Below are 20,365 nucleotides of genomic sequence, written 5' to 3'. Positions count from 1 at the left end.
TTAATCATTGTGGTAGGGACTTTATATTCATTATTTTAATCTGTTCTCAAAATATATCTTTAGTAGTTATTATTGCCATCTGCTTTAACATGTAACAACAATGAACTTTCATTGAATGTTTCCTATATACTAGGCTGTAACCTTATGTTCACTTAGCCCTCATTAACAACACTATGAGGTGAATATTATTCTCCCCCCTTTCATTGATAAAGAAATTGAGGCACAGCGAGGTTAAGGATATGCCCAAGATCCAAGTTTTGAATCCAGGAAGTACAGCCTAAGAATTTCTGCTTTTAGCCGCTTTAGGATTGCCTCTCTAACATCTGGTTTATAAAGAGACTAGGGGCTCAGAGATGTTGGGTAACTTTCCCAAGGTCACAGAATGGCAAGGCTAAAATTTCAGCCTTGTTCTGTGTGACTCCAAAGCCCAGGCTCCCTTACAAATTTTTTTGTAATTTAATTAACTTCTTTTATTGTATGCTGACTCAAAAACTGACTTGAAGTGGTCCTCCTTTCCTTAACGTAACAAGTGAATTCTAGTGAGGTTAGAGCTAAAGTTAAATACCATAAACTGAACTCCACTTTACCAGTGGCTCACTAGGATCAGTGTTTTCCAAACTGTGAGTCCAAAATCAATTTAGTGGGTTATGAGTGGCCTTTAAAAACAAAACAAAACAAAAAAACAAAAAGAAAAAGAGAATAGCATACCAAGTTTTGCACAAAATTAAGAGATCATTTCAGATACGTACATGTATGGATTTGTGTGTGACATGAAGCAAAGCAGATTTCTCACCATGAACAAAATATTTTGAAAGCCACTGCACTAAATAATGGAATTAGTAATGTTAAAACTTGAGGCTGAGATAAGAGTCTGGGGTCTCAATAATACACACTCATTCTGAAAATAAATGAAAAACCTTTAAGAAGGCTATGAATAGCAATGTTATCAGTAATAACACTAATAAAACACCACCAGTCACCACATTTTGTCTCATTTAAACCTCACAAAAGTCGTGTGACATAGTTATTATTTTTATTCTTATTGTACAGACAGGAAATTGAAGCAAAAAAGTTTAAACAAGCCTGCCTGGCATCAAATCTTAAGGTCTTTCTCAAGCCCTCTGCCCTTGTAAGAGGAAACAAGTAGTACTGTGTACTTTTCCAAGAATAAATTTATTTTTTAGAATACAAATATCATGCAATAGGGAAACAGAATGCACCGGTTTCTACAGTCATTTGAATCATGCCAAGCTTCCTGAATATGTGACTGCGTATCTGGTTCAAAATCCATCGCAGAAATAATTAGTTTCAAAACTGATACGGGAAATCTATTCCAAGGAAGATCATGGAGGGCAATGCTTTAGATCCAAGGATTTTTATGACAACATAGTTACTAATAGATTAAACTTAAATATATGACAACAATGAACCAATTAACTATATTCTAATATATATCTAATACTTATTTTAAAGATTTTATTTATTTATTTGAGAGAGAGAGCACGCATGCACATGTGCACATGGTGGGAGGGGCAGACAGAGAGGGAGAGAGAGTCTCAAGCAGACTCCACTCCCAGCACACAGCATGACATGGGACTTGATCTCACAACCCTGAGATTCTGACCTGAGGCAAAATCAAGAGTAGGACACTTAACTGACCAAGCCACCCAGGCACCCTATGTCTAATACATTTAAAATATATTTTAATAATCTTAGCCAGCCATTGAGAAATGATGTTGTAAAAATATTTAATGATATAGAAATATATTAACAGTGTAACAGGCAGAAAAAAGGTTACAAAAAAGTTTGATCCTGTTTCTTTAGAAACAAGACATACCCCTCCCCATTCAAATCTACTTGGTTTCTGTGATCAGATAGGGAGAGTTCAGATAGTGAGTCTGGATACTAGGGGATGCCAAATCATCCAAATCTCTTTAGTTGCTAGTTTCTCAACAGCAAATAGTAAGAGTTAAAAAAATGAAGGATTCATGTGAAAATGTATCTCACACTACTTTTTGAGTTTGGAAACTGAGAGTTTAGAGACAATCACAAACACAGAGATGTCCATAAGCGAGGCAGGGCAGCACAGAGAACTGAAAAACCCTGAAAGCCCAGCAAATTGCCATCTCCCCACATGCACTCACTCTAGGGCACATGCTCTGAGTAATATGGGGGTAGATTCTGGTCTCTATTTCAATTTTGGTTTCTCTTTCTTAAAAATTTTACCAAGTAAATACAGTTCCATTTACTTTAGTTAAATGTATATACAGTGAAGCTCCATTGTATGTGTCTTTATTTAAACATTTCTAGATTTTTTTTTTAAATATACACTCAAGAAAATCTGGAAGTCTATATGCAATAATATTAACCATGGTACCTTCAGGTGGTGAAATTAGAAATTTTAATGTTCTTAATTATGCTTAGCTGTATTTTCCAAATGTTCTTAGAGTGAACATGTATTATTTTTACAATAAGAGTTATTAAAATGGATATAGCAAACTGATACAAACAAATGGAAAAATTTTGTTCTGAGGGATATCAACATAAACATTTTAATTTTGAGAGCAGCTCTAATTTGTTAACTCATAGATTAAGCAAAAAGGATACTGTCTAGTTTTACCTCCAGAGCTTTCTGTTGCAAACGGTCACGTTCTACTTTTTCTTTGCCAACAAACCACACTTCCCATGGTGTCAGGCGGCTTTCTGGTAGGTGCATCTGTTTCTGTTCTTCTTGGTTATCTTCTGATTCAGCCACACTATTCCAAAGAGAGAACACATAGCACTTGTACTCAAAACTCTTTGGCTTCACATTCAAAATCACTTAACTATACAGCGAAAGCAGAATTTAATAATATATTTACAATACTGTGATTTTTATAAATGCATATATATGAATTAATTATATATAAATATACACTTGAAAAATCATGAACAGAAAGTCCAATATTTGAATTAGTTTATCTATCAAACTGCCTTGGAATTCCTTCATCTCCTAAAATCACACTATTTAAAAACCCATTGGGATAACTCACACCCAGTCTGTTTGCCTCAATGACAATTTTTTCTTAAAAATCTCTTGTCTGGACAACTAATTACAAGACATGATCCTAATCATATCCTGGAGCAGACTTTTCCCTTTTCATCCCTTAAATAGTTCAGGGGAAAAAAAGAACATGTATATATATGCAGAGAGAATGATAAAGCAAATGTGTTAACAATTAAGGATTCTGGGTGAAAGGTGAACAGAAATTCTTTTTTTTCTTAAGATTTTTTTTTTTTTTTTTAAGATTTTATTTATTTATTTGACAGAGAGAGACACAGCGAGAGAGGGAACACAAGCAGGGGGAGTGGGAGAGGGAGAAGCAGGCTTCCCGCAGAGCAGGGAGCCCGATGTGGGGCTCGATCCCAGGACCCTGGGATCATGACCTGAGCCGAAGGCAGACGCTTAATGACTGAGCCACCAAGGCGCCCCGAGATTTTATTTTTAAGTAATCTCTACATCCAACATGGGGCTTGAATTTACAACCCCGAGATTAAGAATTCCAAGCTCTACTGACTACGCCAGCCAGGTGCCCCAGAAATTCTCAACTTCTGTAAGTTTGAAATTGTCTTGAAATAAAGTTACAAAAAATATATATGGCTCTTGTGTTCTTTAATGTTTTAGTTCTACTCCCTTTTATCAATTCTTCAGACAGGGTGTCTACGATTCTCCATTTTGGTTACTGCATCTCCCATATGCACCTCTGTTAGTCTGACTCGTCTAGGTACATGGAAAAGTAACTACTCAAGCTCAAGAGAAGCAGGGTGGGGAAATACTGGGCCTCAGCCAGATACACAAGCCTCAGATAACTGAGCAAAAGCAGAACCATTAGGACCCAAGGAAAGAAAGGTTGTTCAGGACCCAAGGCAGCTCTAAAGACTAGGTGTTAACTGTTTATCTTTGGGTGGTATCTGGGTGGCAGAATATAAGTAATTCTGTATTTTAAACTTTCATATTTTCCAAATTTTCTGCAATGCACACATATGCACTACTTTTGTAAATGGACAGAAATTTTTATAATTCTCAATATAAAATAAAGAGTAAAAGATTTCCAGAAATAAATTTCAACATATTTCTAAAAAAAAAAATAAATAAAGACTAGTTGTTTATAGACTCAGCTCCTCTGTCTCTTTAACATTCCTGCTTCAGGCCACCAAATGCCTCTCCCACCACTCTGCACAACCTTTTCTACCTCATAGCTTCAGCTTACTCATTTTTTTCTGCTGCTTTCTTCATTCATCCATGCCCTCCTGCAATCTGCATTCTGGTGGGAAAGAGACACTGCTGATGTGTTGTTTATTTCACATATGTATCTTTCCTTCTCCAGACTTTATCTGCTCCCACAGTCTCAACTATCACTAGGTGCTGATGATCAGTCATTCCAGGCTAGATCTTTCTTCTGAGCTCCAGACTTCTTTCCAACCATCTGATAGACAGCTCCACTTAACTATCAATCAGCGACAACCAAGTCTAATCATCTTTTACCCTCTATCCACTACCCTCTCCACCAAGAAAAATTTTACTCCTCCTTTATAATCCTATGCCAGTGAAGAGTACCAATACCCACCCAACTAGTCATGCCAGCAACTCAGACCTGTGACTCCTCCAGTGCCCTCTGTCTAGATTTCCTCCCCCGACCACCCACACCCACATAATTGCCTAGTCATGTCTTTTCTACTTCTTTCCATTTTCTCAAGCCATTCTCCTCTTCTCCAACCTTACAACCACTGTCTGGACATAACTGGCCTTTCTCCCTGTTGCAAACCATTTTCCACAACTGTTGCCACATTCATCCTTCAAATGCATCCTTCCATCATGTCACTCCCTACCTCAAAGTTCTTCTGTGGCTCCTTTGCCCAAAAGATGAAATCCAAACTCCACAGCCTGACACCCATGAATTAGCTGCTGCCTGTCTTCCCAGACTCTTCTTATGCCAATGGCTGATCTGGACTATTTTGGTTTTGTTGAACTTAAGCAGACTGATGAATGTACCACGCGCTTGTGCTCTGCAGTTTTGTCTAAAACTGAAATGCCTCCATCTCCACAGGTAGCCATGCAAGAGCTTAGATTTGGGAATGAAACATTTGGGGTGAATCTCTACCTGCTTCCTCCTGGCTAAGTACATTTCTTAACCTATTCAACCCTCCATTCTTACCTGTAAAATGGAAATAGCGGCAGAGGCTACCTCACAGGCACTACTGAATGAGACAATCTATGCTAAAGCGCGCAGATTCTGTGCACTCAGTAAGCATTTGACACACGTCATTTAGTAGAAGGAGGAGTATGGCTAATTCCTATTCTCCCTTTAAGAGTCAGCCCAGGCATTAATCTTTATTGCCTCACAGTGAAACTCTGCAAAAAATCTGAACTAAGTACCTTGGGCTTTCTGTCACTTGTCCATCTCTGCCATAGGCTATGAATTCCTTACAAACAGAAAGCATGTGTTAACTCATTTTTTATTTCAAGAGTCTAGCGTGGGGCCTAGAATATAGTAACCTCCTAAGAAATGTTTGTTGAGGGCCGCCTGGGTGGCTCAGTCGGTTTAAGCGTCTGCCTTCAGCTCGGGTCATGATCCCAGGGTCCTGCATCAGGCTCCCTGCTCAGCAGAGAGCCTGCTTCTCTCCCTCTGCTGCTCCCCCTGCTTGTGTGCTCACTCTCTCTCTCTGTCAAATAAATAAGTAAAATCTGAAAGAAAGAAAGAAAGAAAAAAAGAAAAAGAAAGGAAAGAAAGAAAGAGAAAGAAAGAAGAAATGTTTGTTGGAAGAGCACGGTATTTTTTTATTTTATTTTATTTTTTTAAATGACATTTTAGGGGCACCTGGGTGGCTCAGTCGGTTAAGTGTCTGCCTTTGGCTCAGGTCATTATCTCGGGGTCCTGGGATCAAGCCCTGCATCAGGATCCCTGCTCAGCGGGGAGTCTATTTCTCCCTCCCTCTGCCCCACCCCCCGTTCATGCTCTAATAAATAAAATCTTTTTAAAAAATGACATTTTAAATATTAAATTCCTTGCCTTAACATTTTTAACAAATGATAGCGTATACACTACAAAATGTATAGCATATACACTACAGCGTTACCCATAATCGAGAGGCTCGATAAGCAGCTTTTTATGACTAAGATATGTATTAAGGCATGGTTTTCCTAATGGATAGAGTGATATAAAAAGCAGGATAGAGCTGGATAAACAGAAGGCTCAAGGCATAAGACTCCAGGAAAATACCTGGCATCATCTTGTCTGAAGTAAGCTATGAGCTTCATCTCAGTCCTGTCCAACACATTTGAAGGCCCATGCATCCTCCAAGCATGGCTCTGTGTACACCTAAAATAACTGGAGCTCATATCACCATGCACACCTGATACCTGAGTCTATCTCTGTGTCTGATGAACAATGGACAAAAGGCATAAAATCCCACACAGCTATGGGTTTACTTCCTGGTCCATGGAGAGAATGCTCACTGCCTGGGACTGGGACTATATACAGGTCAGACTACCTGCTCTCCTCCCCTCATTACCCCCAAACTGTCCAGGACACCAACTAAAGGTTAGAGGTATGGAGGATGACTGATGAAATTCTGTAAACATTTCTCTCTCCTGAAAGGAAATGCTAAGTTTTCTGAAGCATTTGAAGATAACCGCTATATCTATCTGTTCTCCAGGAGTGGGAATTAAGCATTCATTCAGCACACATTTACTGAACACCTAATATGCATCTGACACTTGCCACACACAAGGCCTGTCAACTCCTACATTCTTTCCAGGCCATATCCTATCCCTTTGATTTATAGGGAATGACCTGTGATAAGGTCATGATAAGGAAGGCAGCCTTAACCCTGGGATGCTACCAGCTCATTTGGGCTTTGGCTAAAGTGAGACAAAAAACATGTCTGGCTCTTCTCCTGAGCTCTATTTGGTTAGGGCTTTGGCTCTTGGAAGCTCATGCAAGGTCTCAGTATCTGAGCTGTGGTTTTGACAGCCATCATTCTATAGGTTGCTAAACTGTATCTACATTGCTCAGTCCTGTTGATTAGACTCAAAGGTATTTTCCAAAGCCTTAAAATTATTTTAAAAATCTTTGGGACCAACTCAATCCTGAAGAATGCTTACAAAGACCCACATGAAAATGGACTCCTGAAACTCTATCATCAAGTTCTACTATCAGGTTCATCAGAGGCCTGCAGTTGCCACAACCAGTATGGACAAGTGGCTTGCCTGGTTACTCTTACTGATCTCCATTCCCATCAACGTGCTTACTTTTACTTTTCATTCTTAAGAGACTCACTGCTGTAACTGTGTATGAGTCATTTCATATGGTTCCATATTCCATTCATTCACTCTGGGTATGAATGCTTTACACTAAAGGGGGCTATGTTGCTGCTTACACATAAAGCACAGGTTCTCTGGTCTGTTTCCGAGATCTCCTGTACTGTGCTGTACACAGCCTGACAATCAGAAACTTGTAAATCTTCCTGAAGATGACGTATGAGTCTATTCCAGAAGGGGCCTACATTACTAAGTCTGTCTCAGAAAGTTATTCCTACAGGGATAGGCCCTTTGTTCTTATATACCCAATAACAGCCATGTAGCATAGGGAAGAGAGAACATGATCTGTATACCTCGATACTAAGGCCAGCTCTGCTAATAACTAGGTATAGGCCTCCGAATCAGACTTTTTATTTGCATCCTGAGCCAGTTTTGTTACCTGTAAAATGAGTAGCTTAATTTTGGCTTTAATTTCATGAGTACAGGCCATGTCTATCTTGTTTATGGTCCCCAGTATCTAAACTAGTATATGGCACAAACTAGATGTTTGCTGAGTAACTGTAGAAATAAAAAACTTCAGATGATTTTAATAATATCTTTGGTTCTAACATTCTCTGATTCAATGATTTCTATTCTACTGTTAATTGAGGACGCAGACCAGATTCCACCTTGTCTGTGGATGCTGAGGTTGACATTGCTAAGCTGGGCTTCAGCTCCTCATTTATGACCCAAAATGTATACATACTGCTTACTACAACCTACTTCACCAGCAATCAGGTTTTTTCAAAACAACTACAGGTACTACTCAGGTGCAATAAACAATTTTGGTGTTAAGGGTTTGAACAAGAGTTCTGGTGTCCACAATCTGACTTTTGAATATTCACAAAACTCCCGAAATGGTAGCAAAATTTTGTGTTTTTGAGACTACGTACGTTTTTCTGGGGAGTGAGACTGTGGCAATCATATTCTCAGGAAAAAAAGATTAAGAATCTTCGAAAATCTGAAGGCATGCGTGAGCACTGGCCCACAGCTCTTTCTGCGCAAAAAGGAGCAGCACCTCAGGAGGGAGGTGCCTGCAGAGCCTCTGAGGCGAGGCCAGGAGGGGGTTGGGCCACCAGAAGAACGTACTTAGAAGGGTCTGAGGAACCTTGAGAGGGGCTGTTTCGGCCGGCGGCCTCGGGTTTACCTGGCGCACCCCTGTAACTCCACTCCTCTCAGGCTCGCCACCTTAGCCTGTGAATCATGAGCACCTTCTTCCACGTCTTCCTCATCCTCCCCGTCACCATCGTCGTAGTCAAACGGGAAGCTCTGGTGGCCGAGGGGAGACAACAGCGACATGGTGGAATTGCTGCAGCTCAGCGGCGGCGACGGCGAGCACACCGTCACCGGCTCCAGCCCCTGCCCCGGGGCGCCCGCCATGAGGACGGAGAAGGAGCCGGAGGAGGGCCGAGACCTGGACCCGCAGCCGGCGGAGGACCGAGCGTCGGAAGGTGGCGAATCAGCCCCCCACAGCCCGGCCGCCCACATCGGGCCCGCCAAGTTCAAACCGGCGGAGCGGCGGCGGGGACGTGCGCTCCCAGCAGGCCCCGCGCGCGCCGGGCCGGCCTATCCGGTCGGGCACAGACCCCGCGCTGCCATGGCGACGCGTGGAGGCCGCGAGGGCTTTGTCCGGGCCTGCCGCGGCTGGCTGCGCCCGGGCCTCTCTCGGCCGGCCCTCCCCCCGCCCCGCCCGGCCGGCCGCTGCTGCGGAGAGCTTAACTCCGCATCTCCGCTCACCGGCTGACAGCTCGGAGGGCACGTGCCCCTTGTCTGCTGTGGCGCAGCAGGTCTTGTGCTAGAAATGCGCTGTCACTGAGCAAGAGGCGGAAGGCAAAAATACCCCCGTATCTTACGGGTCAGGGTTATAAGGATCAGTCGTGAGTTCTCTCAGCACACAGCCATATTTTATTGGGGAGAGGAGAGCGCACTTTGTCCAAGTTTCCAAGTGTATCCAAGAATGCACTTTTAGGACAAGCTTCCGTTGTTTGGTAGCACCTTGTTTGCCTGGCATCTTAAGGTAACTAGTTTGTCTATGCGTGTACATTTTGAGGTCTTTTTGAGCCTCTAGTTTACTGGGGCCTGTGCTAAGCACTACAGTTAGAGGAGTAAAAGCCCTACCGCCACACGTTCCTCATTCTTTTGTGGTGTAGCATAATACCATTAAAATATTCTGTGATATGCATTTTATTCATAACAAAAATTTTTTGTGGGACCTCGGAAAGAGCACTGACCTCTCAGGGATTGGGAATAGGGATGAAGGTAGCAAGGAAAAGGTGATAGACAGTAAAGCTGGATGATTTTATTCCTGCTGACAAAACTGTGTACACTTGTAAATAAATAGGGCTTTGTCCCCCTCATAATGCATATTACTAGTAGAAATATCAGAGTGAAAACTGACAAAGGCCAAAATAGCGCACAAAATTTGTTATTGACCAGAGCGATAGAAAATCCTTGGTGAAATTTAGATCTGCAAAAGTTGACACAGGAGAATTAGATATGGTAGAAATAATAGCAACAAAGCGCAATTCAGAAGGCAGTAGCTATAATTAATAAAATATGACATGGTTAAAACTGTTTTAAGGCAATGCTAGTTTTTGTTAATTTTGTTAAAATTTTCAGTAAAAACAAAATGAAAATGGAAGAAAATTGGACCAGTCTGAGTAATAAAATTAATCAAGAAATAAAACTGGCTTAGTGGTTTATATTCTCTACCCCAACTATTCAATTTTGGCATATCTGGTTAAAACCACTTATGAGAACCTCCCTAGAATCAGTAACAGCATCAAAAGGCCTAGGGCCACTTTAGGGCTTCATAGGAGGCAAACTTGAGCTATTCCCAGCAGACATCATCTGACATACCTGAAGCAAAGTAGGAAAAAGCACAAGTCTTAGTAAAAAAGGAACCTGGATTTGAATCAGTGATTTTTTTTCTTCCTCACTTGGTTTCCTTAAACAAACTGGTTGGCTTTTGTAAATCCTAACTTACTCCTTTGTAACATAGGGAAATAACCTACCTCCCAGTCATATTATCTCATTAGTAATAAAGTTTCTGGCACAGGACCTGACAAAGAAAACAGTAAACGATAAATTTTGTCATTTAAACTCCCAAGCTTTCCTACTTGAACCTTTTGGTATAGGAAGCTAAAATGTCATACACTTCTCTGCCTCCTCAAAATGTTTAATGAAACAAATTATGTCCTTTCCTTGATGCCTCAGAATCCTGATAATAATGACCAACTACTGCATTATGCTGTAGCAACACTGGAAATAATGAAGCAAAGAGATGCATGACACAGGTGCTGCTACGTGAACATAATTGAGTCCCGTGCTCTCCTTTCTTAGTGTCTTGTCACTGCTGAGACTGAGAAGCCATAATCAAGTTTGGTAGAATTTTTTTAAGATTTTTTTTTTTGAGAGAGAGAGAGTAGGAGCAGGGGTGGGGAGGGGGAGAAAGAGAGGGAGAAGCAGACTCCCCACTGAGCAGGGAGCCAGCCCATGGGGCTAGATCCCAGGACCCTGAGATCATGACCTGGGCTGAAGGCAGATGCTTAACGACTGAGCCACTCAGGCACCCCTCAAGTTCAGTAGAAATATATATAAATGTATAAATAAGCTCAAAAGAAGGTCTCTCCCCTTAAGTTTTTGGGTATTAACTTAGTAACTTCTTACTACTCATTTATTTTCACTTTCATGGTATACATTTGAGATAAATTTTATTTTTTGCTGGCATTGTAACCTTGTTGTAAGATTAACTTTTGTTTAAAAATCCCTGACTTTGTTACCAAAATAACATCATTGCCAGTTAGCCTTGTAGCAATATATTAGGCAACTTTAAAAAATTTACCCCTGGACATATTGGAATATTTACAGATGAAACGTCTGAGATTCACTTCAAAATAATCCAAGGGGCAGGTGTCCCTGGGTGGCGCAATTAGTCCTGTGTCAGCTCTTAGTTTTGGCTCAGATGATGGTGTCAAAGTCGTGGGATTGGGCCTACTTTGGGCTTCATGCTTAGCACGGAGTCTGCTTAAAACTCTCTCTCTGAAATAAATAAATAAGTCTTAAATAAATAATACTAATCCAAGAGGCAGATGGATTAGAGGGAGTTAGTGAATGGGTGAATGGGGTGGAGATAAAAGGAGATTTACCATGTGCTCTTGATAATTGCCACATTTGGGTGATGTAGGTACCTGGGCTGAAGGCTGAAGGGATGGGAGGAGTAATTATACAATTCTACTTTTTGTTATGGAAATTCCAGACATATACTTAAGTTTAAAACAAATGAACAAAACCCAAAAAACTATGTGTCAGATTAAGAGGAACTGGGTGCTTGTTTGGTTTCTAATTTGTTGTGTGTGACTCAGGTATTCACTTAAATTTCATCAAGACCTCTATTTTCTCATCTGTAAAATGAGGGCTTCATGACTGTGAATATTTATATTTAATCATCTGGGCAATTTGACGACATTTGGTATCATGCAGGATTTTAAATCATTTGCTTTTATTTATTTAAGCAATCTTTACATTAAACGTGGGGCTTGAACTTACAACCCTGAGATCAAGAGTCACATGCTCCACCTACTAAGCCAGCCAGGAGCCCCAGTCATTTGCCTTTTCTTTTTTAAAGATTTTATTCCTAAGTAATCTCTATACCCAATGTAGGGCTCAAACTCACCACCCTGAGATCAAGAGTCACACGCACCATCTACTGGGCCAGCCAGGCGCCCCCACCAATCATTTGCTTTTAAATAAAGATCTAATTCATGGTATTCTCTTAAATTTCACAATTTGTTTTCCATGAGTATGGTTCAGACTTAAGATAGAATAAAATCTTACTTCTAAATACCAGCAAAGTGTTATTCAAACATTTATTCTAATACTCTTCACTTAAAAAATAGTTTAATTTGCTTACTTTAACATTAAGCAAATTTATTAATGTACCTAGTTACAAATTAAGGCAAAATAGATTGCTAGATTTCTAGAACTTTAAGAATTCAAAACACTGCATACAATAGTGTATTTCCCACTAGACATATCGCACAATTTACCACATATTTTAGATATCTGCTATTCTATATTTTAAATCAACGCAAAGTTTTCAGTGACTTGAATTTTGGAGAAAAAAAAACTTTTAGCTACGTTTTTTTTACCAAGTTATGATTTAATATTTATCAGATGTGTAAATATACAAACATGATAGCAACTTTAAAAACTTGTGAATAGTTGGCCTTACAAAATTACAACACACTGTAAATAAATCCCTCCCGCATTTTATACAAACTACATGATTTTGATATACAAAGATTCTGTTTTTATTACACTGACAATGTACAACCAAGACTATTTACAATGCAAAAAAAGTATATAAACCACAATTTAACATTCTGCTACTGGCAGCCACTATAGTTTAGGAGGTAGCTTTAATTAAACGAAATGAACAGAAGCCACATTTCCCAACTTGTGTTCTAAAAATAATTTACATAAGATAAAAATTCATTATATGCACAGTATATACAGTTTAATTATTAAACTGCAATCTAGCTTAGTGTTTTTTAGTATATCCTGAATAACTAATATGGCAGTGGGTCTGCTATTGATTTAGCATATTGTTCAAAAAACATACTAAACATTTATAACTTTAAGACTCCACATAGTGACATGTCAAAAGTCCATAGATAAGAATCAAGTAAAATTTTTAATTGTTAAAGACCTAGGCCTAAGCCTTATTCCTTTTTCTTTTTCTTTAATGACACATTTGTTTTGTCTCACAAGAACACAGTATCTGAACTGTTGCATAGGCTCTTTTGTGTTTAAATCACAGTAAGGGGGAAATGTATGGAAGCTACCATATTAACAGCACAGGTTTAGGAGAATCCGGCTCACTAAGAAACCATTATAAGTGCTTTGTATCAATAATTACTCCCAATTTTTTCCACCTTGACACAATAATTTACCACTGTTTATCTTCTGTATAATTCAAACTATACGTAGGTAATATACCAACAAAACTGGAAAATGTTGGTACAGCCAATGATATTAAGAACTGTTTATGAATGAGAACATTCCACGGAGCCATCAAATCCCTCAGATGCTATTAAAATCCCATATTAGTTAGTAGTTTATCCAAATCTACCAAACCCACACAACAATTAGTCCTTTACTTTTTCCTAGTGTGGTCACAAGACATTGAGGGAAAAAAAAAATCACTGTGAGCGCACCAAAGAGATGCGTAATGTCTGAAAACAAATGTTCAGCTATTCTTTTAAAATCTAACAGTTGTTAATATTGTTTTAAAAACATCTTCAGGTTTTAGATTTGTAAGTCACTTAAACAAAATTTATGATTCTATTATGTCAGAGATGGGACCCGAAAATGCAACAGGGTGATGATGCCTACCCTTCTACCCTCACAGTTCTACCTGGGAGACAATCCCTTTTTTGGCCCTGCAGTAAGTTGTCCTGAGATTAATGATGCAACATTAGGTAAAATTAGCAAGACTTTTTCTTCGTTACATAAAATCACATTTTAAAATATTCTTAAAAAAATATTAACAGCTGTTCTTCATCTTGTGCTTAATTCAGAAACAGGTATAAATTTGCTTCTTAGGGATCAGGAAAGCCTAACGTTATATTGCTATGATATACATAAATTCTTTTTCAAGTTATAAATTTGTCCCCAATAGACCACACATTGCTTGGACATTGCATTTTTCATCGACTGACAGTTTAGGCACTTGTTCTCTAAAAATGTCTGGTTTAAGAAATAAACTGCCACCTTCTCCTCCTTCTAAGTGACACATCAGGCAGTGATCACAGAAGTGCTTCCCAGACGAAAGAGCAGACTAGGGTTCAGTCTATAGACGCTGTGATTTTGGTTGATGGGGGAAACAGTTACAAACACATCAATTCAGTCTTTAACTCTTGGTAGATTGTAAGCATAGCGCACCAAAGGGAATCCTCGACTCTGATAGAAGCAGGCTCGTCCGCAGGCCTGCACCTGCTCAGAACTGTCGGAGACAAAGGAATCTTCTTCATCTGCATAATCAGAGTGGGCCGACTGCGTGCCACAGTCGGACCAATAGCTGTCTGGTCTTTGGCAAGAACCCACTGCCAATGCAGGACAGCTATGTGATTTTATTAAGTGTTTGCATGACACTGGCTTTGTCAAAAGAAAAGATTCACAGCAGTCACACACAGTCAGGTTGCCCTGCAAATGTGAGTACATGCCACAGTCATAGTAGAAATCCTGTTCCACACAGCCGGCTTGGCTACTAATGGAAACCGAAACCGACCCGCTTTTCTTGGTCATGTGTCGCTTCAGTAACTTCCAGTCTTCTTTAAACTTTGGGTTGAAGAAAACGTATAGGACCGGATTCAGGCAAGCGGGCAACGGGAAAAATATCAGAGTAACGGACTTCATTATTTCAGGGCTGATGGAGATTGCAGTGATCAGTGGCGCAAATGAGAAAAATGCAACGGGGCAGAAAAAGATGCAATTGGTGAAGATGAGCCATGCAACGTGCTTAATCATGCTAGAGTGTGAGTTCTCTGAAAGGTCCTCTTTTTCCAAGTTGCAGTAAAGTTTTGTATAGATAATGGCCATTAACAAAAATGCTAATGAGTTTAATAGCACTAAGGTTACAGTAAATCCTAATGATGGCGTTTCTCCTGTGGGGAATGGCAAGCATAGGGGTGATGCAGAATATTCCCCTCTATGGAAAAGTGGAAAACAGCCTGCCACAGCCGCTCCCAGAAAAGCCAAAAGGGCAGCAATCCGGAACTGTTTGAGAGGATTGCTTTTCCCATTTTTCATTATATCTTTTGCAGATAAGCTTCTTTCAACAGCTGCCAACATTAATAAAAATATGGCACTTTCTGAGGAGAAGATAGCAAGAAACCCAGCTATTCTGCACCCACTGCCGATCTCCCACCAAATGCCAAATTCAGCAAATCTGCCCCAGGACACAGCATCCAGAAAAGTTAAGATGCCGGTATAAGCTCCCATGAATAAGTTGGATACAGAAATCAGGCCTATGAACAATTTGGAGGAAGGCAGTGACGAACAAGACGCAAATGTTGTTAAAATGACAAGCAGGTTAAAAAACAACGCAACCAAGAAAATGAACCACACAGTAAGACGGATCATCCAACTTCCCAGTAAATATTCGCAGGGCTTAAAAGCACCTAAAACAAGAGAGAGAAATAAAAGACAATTTAGAAAACACCGTATTCCCGTATGCTATGGATTCAGAGAAAAACTAAAGATGGTTAATCTAGGATAATTAAATCTGCTACCAAAATTGAATTGAACCAAATTGAAAAGACTACTATTTCTTAGCTATTTTAGTCATTGGACTAGGCTATTTTAAAAATAACTGACTTTAATTTCTTTTATTAAATATTTGGTAAAGCCATACAGTGATATGCATATATATATAGTACAGTATCTTATATATGAAAAGTACCTGATATACTGAAGGCTTGGAATCAGATAAACTAGGGTTTTAATTTAGGGTTCATAACTTGTTGTTCTTCCTTGAGAAAGCAGCTTAAACCTGTATAAATTTCATTTTCTCGCCTGTGGATAATAATGCCTATTTCGTAGCATGGTGTAGCTTAAGTAAAATTATATACAAGAGGTACCTAAGCAGGTTACTAAGTACATAGTTGGACTTCAATAAATATGAGGTCCTTTCCTTCCTCCTTCCTAGTCCTAATTCAGCTTTTAAAAATTATATATGTACATGTATGTATGTATACATCTAGTTTTCCCCACATTTCTTATGGCTTTCAAGGGCAACCTGATGAAGCAGGTTAAGACAGGTATAATTATACCCACTTTTCATTCAGAGAAATTGAGATGTCAAAGTGTTTGATTGACCTGACAAAGGTTATTCAGTAAGACAGTGAAGCGAGAGCAAAACCACATGGATGTTAAATACATACAAACCTATACCCAATAAAACCCTGTGAAACTTACCCTAGGATCGCAACAACTAATTTAGTAACTAAATTGTATGTTCTAGTAACCGGCTTTGACAGGCTAGTTATGTCACAAATGACAACTATTTTATTTTAAAATTAGTAAAGAAAAACGAAATGTTGTTTACAGAGCACAAGAAAACTATGTATTACAGTTGCCTAAAACACATGTTCTGATTTATCCTTCTGAACTGTCATGAAGTTTGATACATCTCATAAAGCATTTTAAATCACTGAGACATTCACAGACCTAACAATCCATCTCTGTAACATTTATGTCTTGTGATATCCCAAATATCACAAGAAACTTTAAAAAACATTCTTAATTAAGTAATTAACTATTTTTATCCGCCCCCCCCTCCCCGCACCCTCCCCAGGGAGTGTTAAGAGGAAGCTTTCACCTTTATCTCTGTATCTGAACTCATCCTCCTTTCAAGGAAGAGGGAGTAGTAGCTCATCTGACCTGAGAGAACAGTTCACCCTTTTGGAAGGTGGAGGTACTTTCCCTCAAAAGCCTGGGAAGCAGGCTCCACCCAGTCTGTCTTTGAACACCTGCTGCCTCCTCCAGTTCTAACAGAAGGACCCCACTCTCTGCTACCTCCTGCTTCTGAGTGAGCACATGGGTGTCTGTGTGTTCCTACAACTGAGTGGGGAGGCAGACCTGCAGTGTATCTCTACTGCAGCCTGGAGAGATGAGTTCAGACCAACGTTCCTCCTGGCCGACTAAGGTTTAAATTCAGTGTGGAGGACACAGAATCCCTGCCTGGTCAGGTCTAGTCTCCCCTTTAATAAAGCTGTTCCCTTCTCATTGGGTTGTCAGCTCCTTATGTACATCCTCCAGCACAAGGACCCCAGTAAGGCCAGTGAGCAAGCTGCACCCTCTTAACTCCCAACAATTTATTCGAAACTAGACAAAATACATTGCCTAAACTGAAATGATTCTTGCCAATTCCATTCTCTCATCTGGTCACTTTAAGCTCATTCGCTACATAGGCACTGTACTAAGTATTAAAAGAATACAAACACAGCCCCTTAAAAAGCTCACAATTTGGGGCACCTGGGTGGCTCAGTCGGTTAAGCTTCTGCCTTCAGCTCAGGTCATGATCCCAGGGTCCTGGGATCGAGCCCCACAATGGGCTCCCTGCTTAGTAGAGAGTCTGCTTCTCCTTCTCCCTCTGGCCCTCTCCCCTGCTGTGCTCTCTCTCTCTCAAATGAATAAATAAAAAATCTTTAAAAAGGGGGCACCTGGGTGGCTCAGGCAGTTAAGCGGCTGCCTTTTGGCTCAGGTCATGATCCCAGGGTCCTCAGATCAAGCCCCACATCAGACTCCCTCTTCAATGGGGAGTCTGCTTCTCCTCTCCCACTCCCCCTGTTTGTGCTTTCTCGCTTCTCTCTCTCTCTAATAAGTAAATAAAATCTTAAAAAAAAAACCTACTTCACAGCATACAAGTTAGCCAATTATTTGTTTTTCCTTTTACAGTAAAATTCCAAATCCATCTTCCCTCGTAGATGAGGCCTAATCCAACATTACCTCACAACTAAATATGTGGTCTCATTTAGGTAACTTTCCCAAGTCTACTAAAGTTTGGTGAAATGAAGTAGAAAGAAAAGGAAAAGCAAGGTTGCATTTAAGAAAAAAAAAGGATAACACTAAAAATCCTTGCAGATCAGTAACTTCTAGAACTAGTCCTAGAGTTAAAGAAGTGCTCAGTTTTGCCTCTCAATTTTGAATGCACATAACCCTCTGGGAAGCTTGTTAACACCAAGACTCCAAGTAATGAGTCTGGGACTGAAATTCTGTAAGAGATGCCTAAGCTCCTGGTACACAGACCACACTTTAAGGCAGAAGGCCTTATGACATCATCTAGTCCCACTCCTATTACGAAAAATCCTATCTTTCCCCCACACATTTCAGATATATTTGCCTAATGTTCATTTAAAGCAAGAACCTGCAGCAAAATGTGTTGGGCATACCTGTGGAGGGTGTACAGTGGATAATTATTTGACTATGTTCTTCATTTTCCGCACTGCTTGTGACACCTGCTACATCAGTGGGACCTGAATATATAACATAAACTGTGTTTAATTCAAGCTTTATGCAATTGAAAAGAACCACACTTTTCTGCAATCTTCTCTCTTGTACAGGATGTAAGTTCAGCTTGCATGAGGCTTCCTAACAAAGATGCCAGTAACACAGTAAATGCCATTTTCTCACATATTTCATATTTATCCTTCACAAATGATCACAATAGCAGAGACTTGAATTAATGCCATCAAAAGTGTTCTATTTTAGAAGTACATGCGCTCACCTTTATCCTTTGCCACACGGTGGTCTTGGAGGCTAGTATCTTCCGTGTTTGAATGTGCATACGAGTCACAACCCCAAAATGCACAGCACTGATAAGCATATGGTACTGATAAAGACCTGGAAAAAATGGTAAAATCTACATTGAATAACAACTCCACAGACATGCTTTTGTTTTGTAAAAAGTATTTCCATCTTTAAGAGCCCCAGGAGTCAAAAGACCTGACTGTCACATGCTTTAAAAGCTGGTCATTAGCCTCAGTTTCTTCATCTGTGAAAAGAACTCTCCTATCAGATGACACCATGACTTTCTCTTTTCATATAAGATATACTTTTAAAAACTGAATTTAAAACAAACCATATTTAAAATCTAGCACTAATAACTGCAATTCAAAGTGAAATCTTATCAGACCCCTTTTATACATGAATTAACCATGCCCAATTTATCATATGATACTGGTAGTTTCACTTAAAAATCAATGTCCCAGATGCTTTGCCACTGTATACCGCTAAATGAATGTACTTTGTTCACATAAGTATAGTAAGCGTATTTATTCTCTTCTCCCACAGTACTATCCCCAAGCCCTATCTCTACTGTATCAAATGTCTTTATGAAGTATTAGAGCATTGTGTCAATTTTCTGTAGGTTCACACTTACGTGGTTCCTGCCACATTTTTAATGACAAATCTGCTATATAAAAAGCTAGTCTGATGAACGGCTATGTTCTCTCTCTGACAGTCTCAAGGCTCCAATTCATATTCTCAGAAACTATGGAATAATGCTCATGTTCTATTTTTTACCAAATTTGTGAGGACTGAGGTAGAAAATACTCTTAAATTATAGCCTCCCAGAGAATCTGGGAACCACAGCAAAAAACTAGCATACTCTATAATTTAGGGGGCCACCATAACTTCAACAAAAAAGAAAAATAAGCAAAAACACACCTGAGATTAACAAAATCTTTTGCTGCTAAGGCCTCTTTTAGCTTGAAGTTGCCAACAAGTTTCAGTTGATTTAGCCCATTCAGGCCTTCCGTAGGAAATGAAGTTAATTCATTGAAACTTATATCTCTGAAATGTGAATGAGACTTCCAGTTAACTCCTAGGATGCAAGTTACACAAAACATCCGTACATGTATAAATACTATAAATATTAGAGCTCTACGGGGAAGTTCGGGTGTGCTGAAACAATAAATCTGGTATTCATCTTGCCATCTAAGAAGGCATTAACGATATGAATGCAACTTAGCATTTACACAAGGGAGCAACTGAACAGAAAAATATTTCCAAAGTACAATGCTAAAACACAAGTTTCTGTAGACTATTCATTTCTTTCATGGTATTACTGCATAAAATCATCAACTTACAGGTTAGTTATTGACCCAAGCTTGGCAAAAGCTCTGTTGTGAATTTCATGGATCAGGTTTCTACTCAGATCTCTGCAATTACAAGAGGAGCATGTTAATCTTTTCAAATAAACTCAAATTGGAGTTACTTTGACCACACTGTGGAATCCGAGGTAGTCACAGTAGCTCTGATAAGATAACGAATCTTACTCATCTTGCCCAACAACAACTTGATGTTTATGTTGAATCCCTCCCCTTCACAAAAATCTATTTCTTGGAATGGGTTCCATGGAGCAGTAATTCTAGTTGGCATCTGTTTCAAAACAGTTGTGAATTTTCTCCACCTTATCATTCTGGTACCAGTTCAAAAACATAAATGATACGATATAACCTT

General features: G+C 39.6%; 2 protein-coding genes across 5 annotated transcripts in view; both read right to left on the bottom strand.

The window, feature by feature from the left end:
- CCDC34 (coiled-coil domain containing 34) overlaps positions 1 to 9,021 on the bottom strand; it is a 120,495-nt gene extending 111,474 nt beyond the window's left edge. For 3 of the 4 annotated variants that reach the window (XR_013442384.1, XM_078058284.1, XM_036109488.2), the window contains exons 1-2: positions 8,487 to 9,020; positions 2,621 to 2,756 (exon numbers count right to left, since the gene is read on the bottom strand). Coding sequence is in view for 2 of the 4 variants with exons in the window: in XM_078058284.1 (XP_077914410.1) it covers positions 2,621 to 2,756; positions 8,487 to 8,827 (477 nt within the window). In the remaining 2 variants the exon portion in view is untranslated. Of the gene's footprint in view, positions 1 to 2,620; positions 2,757 to 8,486 lie in introns of all 4 variants that reach the window. The other variant, XR_013442385.1, reaches the window with a different exon arrangement.
- A 3,458-nt stretch (positions 9,022 to 12,479) lies between these two features.
- Positions 12,480 to 20,365, bottom strand: part of LGR4 (leucine rich repeat containing G protein-coupled receptor 4) — a 100,413-nt gene continuing 92,527 nt past the window's right edge. Inside the window, exons 14-18 of the mRNA XM_036109490.2 lie at positions 19,993 to 20,064; positions 19,571 to 19,696; positions 18,630 to 18,745; positions 18,295 to 18,378; positions 12,480 to 15,522 (exon numbers count right to left, since the gene is read on the bottom strand). Of these exons, the coding sequence (XP_035965383.2) occupies positions 14,246 to 15,522; positions 18,295 to 18,378; positions 18,630 to 18,745; positions 19,571 to 19,696; positions 19,993 to 20,064 (1,675 nt within the window). The 3' untranslated portion in view covers positions 12,480 to 14,245. The remainder of the gene's footprint in view (positions 15,523 to 18,294; positions 18,379 to 18,629; positions 18,746 to 19,570; positions 19,697 to 19,992; positions 20,065 to 20,365) is intronic.

The sequence above is a fragment of the Halichoerus grypus genome, chromosome 11 (assembly GCF_964656455.1).
Source record: "Halichoerus grypus chromosome 11, mHalGry1.hap1.1, whole genome shotgun sequence".
NCBI lineage: Eukaryota > Metazoa > Chordata > Mammalia > Carnivora > Phocidae > Halichoerus > Halichoerus grypus.
Note: the sequence above shows the minus strand (reverse complement) of the source record. Positions and strands in the feature narration are given on the sequence as shown.